The sequence below is a fragment of the Zosterops lateralis genome, assembly GCF_965231275.1.
Source record: "Zosterops lateralis genome assembly, chromosome: 13".
Classification (NCBI taxonomy): domain Eukaryota; kingdom Metazoa; phylum Chordata; class Aves; order Passeriformes; family Zosteropidae; genus Zosterops; species Zosterops lateralis.
This window is the reverse complement of record NC_139773.1, coordinates 12,036,870-12,049,281: the sequence shown is the minus strand read 5'-3', so window position 1 is coordinate 12,049,281 and position 12,412 is coordinate 12,036,870. Positions and strand designations below refer to the sequence as shown.

At 44.1% G+C, this 12,412-nt stretch overlaps 1 protein-coding gene across 1 annotated transcript in view; it reads left to right on the top strand.

Annotated features, from left to right (window-relative positions):
- Positions 1 to 12,412, top strand: part of CEMIP (cell migration inducing hyaluronidase 1) — a 48,256-nt gene that overhangs the window by 23,532 nt on the left and 12,312 nt on the right. Inside the window, exons 13-17 of the mRNA XM_083871410.1 lie at positions 5,246 to 5,451; positions 7,320 to 7,389; positions 8,180 to 8,308; positions 9,009 to 9,094; positions 11,790 to 11,921. Of these exons, the coding sequence (XP_083727536.1) occupies positions 5,246 to 5,451; positions 7,320 to 7,389; positions 8,180 to 8,308; positions 9,009 to 9,094; positions 11,790 to 11,921 (623 nt within the window). The remainder of the gene's footprint in view (positions 1 to 5,245; positions 5,452 to 7,319; positions 7,390 to 8,179; positions 8,309 to 9,008; positions 9,095 to 11,789; positions 11,922 to 12,412) is intronic.

Below are 12,412 nucleotides of genomic sequence, written 5' to 3'. Positions count from 1 at the left end.
GCAAAAAAACCCTTCCTCATAGCATGAATACAGCTTAATTATTGCAGAAGTATGTGTTTTATTGTTGAAACCAGTGCTTGACTCTTCCCACCCCAGATGTACAGGGAGTATCTCAACCTACCAGTGTGGCACTGGGGGCTGTGTGTGACTCAGAGTGGACAGAACATTTGTCTGGGTGCTGCAGTGTCTGCAGACCAGCCCATCTCTAATGACTGGTTGGATCTTTCTGTAGGCACAGGGTTTGCTATTTAAAGAGGATAACCAGAAGCTTTAAGTATTCCTGTAATAAAGGTTTGGGTTTGCAATGCCAGTCATAACATTAGGCACTCGGAGAGCTGTGATTTGCCAGAGTTGCATTCCATAACAAGAAACCCTTTAGGATAAATCTCTCGAATAAATGATGGTTACCAGAAAAGTTACAGCACACCAGAGATGTCAAGAATATGTTCAGATTCTCTCCAGTTCTAGGGGTTCCTTTGTTTTTGGGATAAGGATGCTGGACCTGCTGTTTGGGAACAGAGGACTTGTGGTTGATGTGATGGTTAGAGGCTGTCTTGGGCATAGTGATCACAAATAGCAATTTTCTATCCCTGGAGAAGTAAGGAGTGGGGTCAGCAGAAAAACTCCCCTAGATTTCCAGAGGGCAGAATTTGGCCTCTTTGGGAACCTGGTTGACAGAGTCCCTTGGGAGGCAGGTCCTGAAGGGCAGAAGAGTCCAGGGGGACTGGATGATCTTCAAGGAAATCTTAAAGGTGCAGGATTTCTCTAGGCAAAGGACTCTCACCCATTCAGGGAAATGGCAGTGTATTCCAAAATGAAAAAGTGTATCCAAATGCTGAAGAGGAGAATTTGTACTGTCAAGAGCTCTACTGCTATATATAACAGAATTTTAAGTGGAAACATATCATTGGCAGTTGTAACCTGGATGGTCACTGTGCATTAGGAGTTCATACCTCTAGAAGTGCCAGTGTTGGAAGGGAGAGTCCCAGGCATAATTAAAATGCACAGAAGTTGAACAAAGGACACTTAATTTGCAGTTCCAGAAGCAGAGCAGCTTTTATCCACTATTTATGAATCTGAGGTTTTGGGTTTGACCTCTGTCCTTCTAAGTTTATAGCATGATCTTGAAACCCTACCAAATGAACATGGCTTCTGAATTAAAGAGACATTTTACTGTATAAATTGTATAAGTCATTCAGGGTCATGTGGCATTTGCCCAACCTGAGGCTGCCAGTAGAGGGGCTTAATACACAATTAATGTGCAGAATGGCAGGGCAGCACTGCAGGTTTCATTTGTCACGCTGTGATGGGCTGTCACCAGTGGCACCACAAGCACATCCTCTGGCTGCACAGAGGCTGCACAGCTGCTGAGGAGCTGCAGCTGCTTCTGGATTTAATGGGAGATCTTCATTCCCTATTGCCAAACCAAATACCCAGAGCCTGGAATTTTTCTTATCAGTCAGATAGATGGGTTCATGCAGAGAATTTGGAAATAATTTTGTCTTTTCTGCTTTCTCTGGGTAACAACTGTGCCATGGGGAGTCTGTGGCATAGGAATCCATGTGCTTAAGCTTTTCCAGCCAAGATGACTGAGTGAGATTTAGACAGGCTGATGTAGCTGATGAAAGCAGCTTGATTCTCTTGCTGTTATTGTACAACCACAATTCCCTAAATTATCATACTTTGCCTCCATGACAAAGCACCCAAGAGAAATCTTATAATTTAGGACATTAGTTAGTCAATATAATCCCTCTTGATTTTAGTTTATCAAAATGTGTGAATATGAAGCTCTGCCCATACTTGTTTTAGTTTGATTTTTTAACCTCATCATTATTGATGGCTGAAAATAAAGCCCCAGTGGACTAAAGCAATGTGATCAAGTTTGTTCAGTTGCATCACAGAAAACATGCTCCAAATGTTGCATAACTCAGCCGTTGTTTCATGGCTCTGATACACATCTGCAGTCAGCAGCTCCCTGCCTTGATTCACCAGGTGATCCCACCACAATCTCCTCATCTGCTTTCTGACTCTAATTTCCTTCCTTTCCACATCCTTCTTCCCCCAGATATATTCAAAGACACCCACATGGGGCTCTGATGACTACAATAGTTACTATATACATTTCCCAGTTGCCTGTTATCTCTTTACTTGGGCAGCACCACCTGTTTCTACATGTTCTTGGGCAAGAACACCACTCATGCAAACAGAGATGAGCTCTGTCTTTCCCCAGGTAACATTCATTCCCTCTGAGATCAGGTAGATCCAAAGTGTACTTTGCTGAGGGAAAATTTGCCTTAATGATGTGCACAAACCACACTTTGGAAATAGCCATAAAAATTCTAGCTGGACTATTAAACCTCAGCATATCACAGCACTTAATGATGTCCTTAACATTAAACTGCTGATTTCAGAGTGTTGTAGAGTACCTGTGCAAATGTTTTAATAAATGGAGAGGGGAATCAGTTGTTTTTTACTGTCATTAAAGCAGGCAGGTAATTTACATACAGACTCTCCTGCTTGCTTTGCTGTCACTTTTCTCATGTCACCTCAGAGATACTCATAGATACTGAAAAGTCCAGGGGAAAAGACTATCCAGTTATTTCTGATGACAGGTATTTTTCTGTGGGTCTGCACAGTCTGTTAGAAGTGACTGTCTCAGTGTTAACTCACCTCATTGATGGGTTATTCTGCACTTGCATGTAAATTCATATTAGCTGAGAGGCACAGAGGGTCCTTCTGGAAACAAATCTGTAGAAACTAGTTTCTCACCATAATTATTGTTTTAAAATGCAATAGTTACCCAATGTTTTCTGCAATATATTGGCCAAACCCCCCACCTAGTTACACCACTGCAATCCCAGGGATGAAACTTTGCTCTGATTCCCACTCTCTCCATTGGATCCCAGTGTGCAAGCTAAAGAAGCCACTGGGAAGGAAATTAAATAGGGATCACTAAATAGTCTGGCAGTATCCAGGAGAGGCCTGTACTTCATGGAATTAGAGACTGTGCTATCTAACAGCTTCAGTGGTACCTGCTTTTACTAATCCAGCTACACTTTACAGAAATTATTTTGCCAGAAAGGACATTATCTGACTCTAAATTACTCATGGTTAATGGAAGATTATGGCCTATTAACAAGGTTTTAATCAAAGAAAAAAATTAAATGCATTAGAAGAGTAATTTTGGAACAAGCATCTCATTTGCTGTCCAGGCATTTCAGCAGTGGGCTTGTGTATGAAAATAGGCGCAGGAAACAAGTCAGAGGTGACTGAGGTGGCTTAAGGGGAAATAATTAATCAAAGGGAGGATGACAAATGCCTAAGGGACCAGATTCCTGGCTGATAACTCCCTTTTGGTCTGTGGGCTTTCAGGGATGAATTAGGAGAACAACAGGCTGCCTCTGAGCCTCTGCCAGTGCACTGCCCTCTCTCACCCTGCTCCTGTTCTCTCACTGTTCTGGGAGATGGGATCCCCTGGAACAGCACTCCCCTGCCTTGCCCCAGCTGAGTCTGGTCACTGCAGGTGTCCATGTCCCTGCCTTGGTGCAGTGTTGTGCCAGCTGGGAAGATAAATGCCTGAAGTGGCAAACATTTCTCTATGGAAACTGCTTCCACCATCTAAATGTCCCAACACCATGGCTTATGTGTCTTTTTGGTATTACTGTCCTGTTACAGAAAGCTAATAGGATTTTGTGGCAGTTTCTGTGGAATTCTGACATCTCTGTGGCTCCTCTGGCTGTTGGAAACCTTCTGAATATTGCTCAGTGTCCTGAAGTGCTCTGTCCTGTAAATCTTTATCGTAACAAGGCTGGGCTAGGTCATTCTTCTGAGGGGTACACTTTAGTACGTATGTTTTACACCTAAATAAAGAAGGCTAATTCTTGCAAAATCTATAATTTTATTAGACCAGGGAAGTTAGCAGTGGATTTCAGCAAGGTAGCTCAATGGAATGTACAATTTTGCAGGTCATTTTAGCAGTGTTTAATTTACTGTGATGACCTGTGCTCAGAAATTTGAGTATTTACACTGGAGCATGGATGCTACATAATAGAAGTCTGTGTGGTTGCAAGCCAGTAACAGATTTGGCAAGTAAAGTGTTTGTTCTCATGTGAAAACATATTTGTAATAATTTCAACACTAATCCTGGGATTTTATTTGAAATTGGTCCTCCTTGCCTCAGGAATGAGGCATGAAGGTGACAGAGAAGCCTCAAGGCTGTTTACAAAAGCAATTCCAGCACTTGAATGCCCAAGCACTTGGTCTCTCAGTGACACCATGGTGAGCAGGTCTTCTATCCAGGTTGATACTGTCCTTTGTCCTCTGACACTTGCTGTTTTATCAGAAGCATTTAGAGGAACACATTTGTGGCAGGTTAACCTTTGCTAGGGAGGATTCCTGAGTCCAGGGTGATGGATGAGTGGTGGCTGATGGGAGCAGCAAGGAAAAAGCCCAGGAGATCCAGACCTTCCCCTGGTCAATGGAGACCTGAAAGTAATTTTCTATATCCCAGATATATCCACTGATAACTGACTTGCTGGACACGCTGCATGTCCAAGGGCTGTTGCTTCCCATCTTGTCCTGTCCATGGGCTTCAAACTCACATTTCTGCTCTCAGATCTTCCAGGGGTGTGAGGGGTGTTGTTCTGTCCAACCAAGGGTGTCCTGATGGTAACAACATCCAAACCAAAACAGAACAGCATTGATTAACACCAGCTGATTTGTCTCAGGGTCAAGCAAAGCTTCTGTCAACAACTTGAAAACAAAGATCAGGTCAAACCTAAAACAAACCAGCTTGTCTGGAAAACAACTTTCTGCCTCTCTGATAGCCTGGAAAAATATTTTTTCATCTCAGCTGCATTTTTGAGCTTCATTTTATGTAGCTGCTCATGTAACTCCGCATGAAGATGAATGAGCCCAGATGTGATTTGAAGGTCTAATTCCTCTCCTCATCCCCCACCCTGTGTTTTTTCCAGCCTCATGCTAAGACCGTCTCTGATTTCACAGGCAAACAAAAGAATGGAATGAGCATTTCCTAGGTGATGACAAATTCTAATTAAGTGTTAGAGTTATTGCTTAGACTATAAGCTCCCAAGGGCTGAGAGGGATCTTGCTTTTGGTTTTGGTTATGGATCCTGGGTTCAAAAGGGTGCTGAGGCTCCTATGTGCCATCACACTAAAGTGTGTTCTAATTGTGCAGTGGCTGAGGCACAAGACCTTAACACTGCCCTTTGTTTTGAACACACAGGTGAAGGATGTGGTGGGTTACAATGCTCTGGGCCATTGCTTTTTCACGGAGGATGGGCCAGAAGAGAGGAACACGTTTGACCACTGCCTGGGGCTGCTGGTGAAGCCCAGCACTCTGCTCCCCTCCGACCGTGACAGCAGGATGTGCAAGCTGATCACAGAGGGAGCTTACCCAGGCTACATCCCTAAGCCCAGGCAGGACTGTAGGTGAGTGAGAGCCTTCCTTTTCTCTTCCTTCTCCTTGCAGGAGTTAGCCAGAACAGACAGCATTCTGTGTATGTGATTATGTAGATGTCTGTGGGGGTCTGGGCTGTTTGCCCCAAATTTGGGACAGCAGTTTCCTTGGGGTCTTTATCCTTGTGCAATTCACATGCCTACAGACCGAGGGTGTACTTTTAACTTTTTGCATAAAGTCCATTGAGATGCTTCCCACCTAAAATCTTTCTTTCAAAGGGCCCAGCCCTGCCTTGTGTCTTGTGGGGTCTTGAACTCGATGGCTCGGCAAAAAGTTGCTGAGTTCAGAATGGGCCATGTTCTGACATTCATGCTTATCTCAAATGGCAGTAGATTTTGAAAAGATTTCAGTATCAACCATTTTGTCCTCAGAACAAACCTTGGTTTTGTTCAAACAAAGATTTTTTAAACTTTTTAGTTTGGCAAGGGAGAGAGAGGAATTCATGCAATGCTCTTTTTTACATCTGAGTTTGTTTATAAAATACACCTAATGCCCCCATTCTTAAAATAAGGGTTAATTAGCCATTGTGCTCATTTTCCACTGATAATTCATTTAATAGTCATAGGGACATATTCTATGTGTCATTTTGAAGGCGGTTACATGAACAAGCGTTTTCTAATGGAAAAGTGTTATGGTACTTTGATCTGCCCTGTCTTCCTTTATAAACAAATTCAAGGTCTGATCAGAAAAATAGCTCAGCTTGTTTTGCACTGGGCTCATCCAGCCTGGAATTGCACAAGTGCACCAACACCAATCCCAGTGCAGGGACAGAGGGATGAGCACCAGCTGTGGCTCCATCAGCTTGGGAGAGGCAGGCAGGGGAGCTGCTGCTGGAATTAAAACAACAGGATTGTGCCAAATGACACCACAACCTGCCCAAACCATGTGGCTCTGAAGAAGAGGATTAGGCTGGAAGACAGGTCACTGTGGAAATACACTGTCCTTGCCCTTGCCTACGCAGCAGGAGGTGGTCTATAAATAATCCAAATTTGTTTATTTCTAGGCCAGCCCCACGCCCAAAATAGAAAAATTTTGCTATGTTTTCATGATAAAGTCAGACAAACAGAGAAGCATCAGCAAAATCAGTTGGCCTAAAACCCCTATGAAGTCTCTCATGGCAAGACTAAAATAGACATAAGGGTTCCATAGGTTCATATCCTGCAGAAGGGCAAATCTCACCCAGCAAATTTAGGGGCCAGTCTGCTGGCTGTGACTGCTGGATGTTTGCCATGCCTGTTGGTTAATGAATTCTGTATGTCATAGGGTGGACAGTGATGGATGGATTGATCTGTCCTCCTTGATGGGAATCTTTCAATTAAGAGTCTTTTATGTGCATTAGACAAATGGAATGCTTTTTGTCCCAAAAAAAATGTGCAGGAGGGTGAGAGCAGATAAAGTTAATCAATCACAGCAGGTCTTGGAAAAGGCAGGTACGGGGGTACACTTGGAAAGCCCTTAATAGGCAGCTCATTGGGTTCCTTAATTAAATGAGTCTCTAATGAACCCAAGGGCTTATGTGGGGGGAAAAGCTCTTCTCTATAACTTGTGCAACAACATAACCTTATCATAAAACATGATTGACATCTGACAGCTTCACAGCAGGCTTGGAATTGCAGTCGAAATTCCTCATTTAATACTTGGTGTTTTAAAAGATAAGGCCATGTCTCTGTCAAACCACAGAGGACATGAGGTATGAGACAAAACACATTCCTCTCACCCTAGGCAGGACTCCTTATCTGGGGAGGTATCAGCCCTGCCCGCACTGGGGGAGTTTATGGGTGACTCTGGTGTGTGCTCAAAGTGTCATTTTTGTGTTATTCTTTGTTTTCCTGACCCGCAGTGCTGTATCCACCTTCTGGATAGCCAACCCACACAACAACCTTATAAACTGTGCAGCTGCTGGATCTGAAGTAAGTGCACAAGTTTCTTATTTGGTAACAGCTCAAGGCAGTGACAGCCCTGCAAGACTGAGGGAGGCTTGCACTGGAATAAAATCTGCTTTTGTGACATAGACATTTTTGAAGCTGGTTGATTGAGACACACATTAATGTGGCTGGTGCCACCAGTAAAATTAATGGTTTTACTTTTGCTCCACACTTCTTGCCACTTGCTGTTTCTAGAGTTGGATTTAACAAAATTCCACAGTGTGCAGCCTGGATAAATTAAATAAATGTGACTGTGGAGTCACAGAGAAGCCTTTGGCAATGATATTGTTGATTGCAGCACAGTAATGGTGCTCTGAAATTTCAGTCAGCCCTGATGCTAATTCCACAGGCATTTTTGGTCACATCAGGAGCCCTTATTGTCCTGAGAAGACATAAAAACAAGAAAATCAAGCCTAAACAGAGCGATGTGGCCTTTCCAAAGCTTCCAAATCTCGAGTCCCTAAATTACGACCCCTTGATAAATTTTTAGGCAACTAAATAGAAATTATTTGGTTTTTAAGTTTGGGAAATCTTACTTCTGCTTTGGTATTGATGCCAAAACTCATCCTAAGGCACCCTGAAGATCAGAAGGGTGACTGCCAATGTTCATGTGCATTAAACTCTTGGCTGCAGAGCATTACAAGGGTCAATGGGTGTGACTTCTACCGAAATTGTGTGGCGTACATCTTGTGGCTTTGCTGAGCTCTCCTGGGGCCAGTGCAGACCAGCAGAGCCTCAGCTGTCCCTTCTCTCTCTCTCTCTCTCTCTCTCTCAGGAAACAGGCTTTTGGTTTGTGCTGCACCACGTGCCCACGGGCCCCTCGGCAGGGATGTATTCCCCGGGCTACTCTGAGCACATGCCGATGGGGAGATTCTCCAACAACCGCGCGCATTCCAACTACCGCGTGAGTCTGCGCGCAACGGGAACGCTGCCCTTGGAACTAACACCATCCCCTCATCTAGATCCAGCTCCCCAGGCCTGCAAGCCATTAGTGCCTGTGCCTTCTGCTTCACCCGGGGCTCCTGCAGGCCTGTTTGTGTCTGCAGATCAGGCAGCTCACGGGCTGGCACGGGAGCGCTCGGAGCTGGCCAGCACCTGTTCCGCTTGGCTCTTGGGCATCCACGGCGGCTCTCCCCTCTGCTCAGGCTGCTTCCCTGCCTCTGTGCTGCTAAAATACTGCCTCCAGGAGCATCTGCTGGCAGCTTGTCTAATTATACACCTCCACTGCCAATGCTGGCAGTTAAACTGAACAGCTTTCTAGAGGGATAAATACGGCCGCTGTGTCTAATTGCCTTCTCTGCTTATTTACTCCTTAGCGTGCCATGTTGTGGGACTGTGTGTTACTGAGGGCTTTATGCTGAAGCAAAAGCTTTAGGTGTATTCGAATACATGCAATTATGAGAAAAGTGCAGCTTGGGAAATCTGCAGCAATTTTGGGGGGTGTATGCAAGCCTGGATAGTCCTGGCACACCTGTTTCGTGTGCTGTTCTTAGCAGCATGTGGGTGACTTGGGCTTAGGACAATTGGAGGTAGAGTCTGGAGATGGAAAGAGCTGTAAAATTTATAAATATACTGTGATAATTGCATTTCTGTCTTTCCTTTAGGCTGGAATGATCATTGATAATGGCGTTAAAACCACCCCAGCCTCTGCCAAGGACAAAAGACCCATCCTGACACTGATCTCTGGGAGGTAAAGGGTTTTGCATAGTTTGATTTGAAAAAGACTTCTCTAAAACACTGACTGAAAGCTATGAAATTGCCCCAAGGAAGCTCACAAGAATTATTGCAATGCCTTTGGGGTGGCTCTTTTTGAGGAAAGGTCTTCACTTAGATACACCTTGCCATTTCTGACTTCATCTCTCCATTCTCCTTTATAAGGGACCCTTAACACCCACAGTTTTCTGGTTTCATCCTCATTCTTTAGCTCTGAGCTGAGCTGGCATGGATATTACATCTGCTCTAGGGTGTTCCATTGATTTTTGAATTCTTTAGATAAGGAAGAAAATTCACTGCCTGGTCAACACTCCCTCTGGGCAGGACTTGTTGCAAGAGTTTCTTAGGAATAAGAAATTTAAGTTTTTCTTGGGAATGCTATTGCTTTTGTTCATTCTTTTAGAACCTGCTTGAACAGCGAGTGCTTATGTCATGGAGCTCATGCTTTGATTTCAGATTTCAGTCTAGTTCCAAACCTGACACTGCAGTAACAATCACAATTAAATACACAGAGTGCTACTTCATTTCTGCTGCTGTGCACAGCCTCCCTGTGATGTAATGGAGTAATTTAGAAATAATGAAAACCTTTCTACAGACTGTATCATATCAGCAGACCTGCTGTGGTCTGGTGGCTTCTGAGAACCCACTCTTTCCCCAGAGCTGGCCCCAGAGGAGGCTGATGAAAGGGCTGCACTTGCACTCTTGTATCTCATTAGAGGTTGAGTCTGGCTCTTGGTTACCAACCCCTAGACATGTAAAAGGACTTAAATTCTCTCAAATCCCATAGTTTCTTTCCTAACAGACCAACTGCCTCCAGTTGCACCCTAACCTATGTTCCCCTACAACTGCATTTCTTGACAGAAGAAACCATGTAAGGAAGAGAAACCTGCTGGAAGTCTCTGCTCAGCAGGGGAGAATGACAACTTTGTCTCCTTCTCATCTCTGGGGTGTGGGTTACCCAGACTACTGTAGTCATGCACTGGGCAAGCATTACAGGGGTGGGATCTATCCTCATTCCCAGGGGAGCTCAGTCAGGAGCTCAGATATCAATTATCCACATCACCCCAGCACCCTGGCTAGCAGTTGATGCTAAAATATGTTCAAAAGCAAATTTTATTTACATTATTTTAATGCTCAGTTAATTCAAGTGATCAATTCAATGGTAGAAGTAGATGCTAAAAAAACCCCAAAACTTAAGAGCAGCCTGCTCTTTGAGCCTGATGCTGCTTTTCCATGCAGATGAACACATGCCTTGGGGAACTGCCTGCTGCCACAGGCACAGTTAGTGGTCACAAAAAGCAATTTCTCCCTTGCCATACAAGGGCAGGAATGGCCCTTGGAAGCCAAACAATTCATAATGCAGTCATGGTTGTGCTCGGGGATTACCCACCAGCATAAACTGCAGCTCAGATTATTTATTCTATTTTCCACTTTTCACGTGTCAAGACTGAAGTGAATAAATGACTAAAGTTGGTCTGGCTGGAGCAAACTGCAAGCTAGGCTGGACAGTGACAGAGTTGGAGAGATTATTCTGCATTCAGTTACAGCATTAAATGTCCAAGTCACATTCTGGACCCTGTAGTGTTCCTCCAGTTATCATGGATGTGAATGAAATTGGAATCCATCTCAAAATATCTGTACTTAACATTGCCTGGGGAATTCACAAGAGCTGATACTAAATCTGTCTCTGAAAGTAAATTCACGGTGATGAAGCTGCCAAAGCAATATTCATTTATTGGAACCCTATCAGCCTGATGCTCAGTTTTAGATTGATATGATGGCTTATTAAGCAAAGCAAAGTGCTATTGAATATCTGTTAGCAATTTGACAGCTTGGCCTCACTACCCATGGTGAGGAATGAATTTTAATCTCTGGACCATCCGTTGCTGGCACTGAGTTGGATACTCATCTGTCAGGTTTTCTAAGCTGTGTAGTGTGATGGAGGATGCTTCTCCAACAAGGAGCGTGGTGCCTCAGGACAGGGTAAATGACAGCCAAGCTCAGCATCACCTTGCTCAGATCCTGTGGCCCAAGCAGTGGCTGTCAGGGAGCAACTGAGGGCACACATTGCTGCAGTTTCTGGTTCTGTCTGCTTTTTTTTTTTGCCAAATCAGGCCAATATTTCATCAAACTGAGGACTTCAGGGTTAATAAATCTTGTACGTGTGTCCTGTGCAGTGGGAGTAGTGAAGGACATACTCTCAGCCCCTCTCCAAGACTTTAAAATTCCTTTCCACAGCAAGAAAAATTTGGCAGTGGTACTCATGGCCACAGTATAGCCAGAGCTAGGAGATAAGAATGCTCAAAAGGGAAAACAAAAGGATATTTATCTAAATAACAGGAACATGCTAAAGGATAGCAGTAAGGGATTAAAAAAATAGCTGGAACTTTTGGGAGCAATAATAAACTTTCCATGCTTTCAGCAATATATCAGCAATACAATACCGGAAAGGTGAAAGGAAACTTGGAGCAGGCCTTTACAACTGCCTTGCCTGGACCTTCCTTCCCTTGGCAGCTGGGTCTGGCCATCACAGCCTGAGCAGACACGCTATGTGCATGGACTGTGGTCCCAAAGCTGTTCCTGAGTTACCATAAACCAGATGTTTAGCAGGGCCATGCAGGCAGCAAGGCCACCTCCCCTTGCCAACCTCTCCTCTCTCCTTCTGGTTGCAGGTACAGCCCACACAAAGATGCTGATCCTTTGAAGCCCAGGGAACCTGCAATAATTGAGGGCTTCATTGCCTACAAGAATCAGGATCATGGGGCCTGGCTGCGAGGTGGAGATGTGTGGCTGGACAACTGCCAGTGAGTTTTGCCTTATTTCAACTCTCAGAGCTCAGCCTGGTGTTTATGACGAGCATAACTGTGGTTCAGACTATTTATATCACTTTGCACCTTTCATATGGCCAAGATTGAAAGGAAGATGAAATCTTAAGCCACCACAGGCATTATTTTATAAAAACAAAACCTGCTTTGTCTGGGCTGAGGATCCCTCAGGTTGTTTCTCTGTGTGATGCTGACCAGCATTTATAAATGGTCACAATACAGACACAGACACACAGATGCAAATAACTAAAAATAAAACCTATTTTCTTTTTAATATGAAAAATGAGGTGCTTTGAAAAGAAAGCAGTGAAATGCACCACCTTTCCTGGCTCAGCCTGGTCACAGATCAGTTTTATGTGGTTCAGTGTAATGCTGAATAAGCAGGTACTGATGAAGCAGACATAAAACTATGCATCACAGCAGCAAGGGAGAGAGTCTGGGCAAGTGTGTGTGTTGTGCTCTTTGAAGGC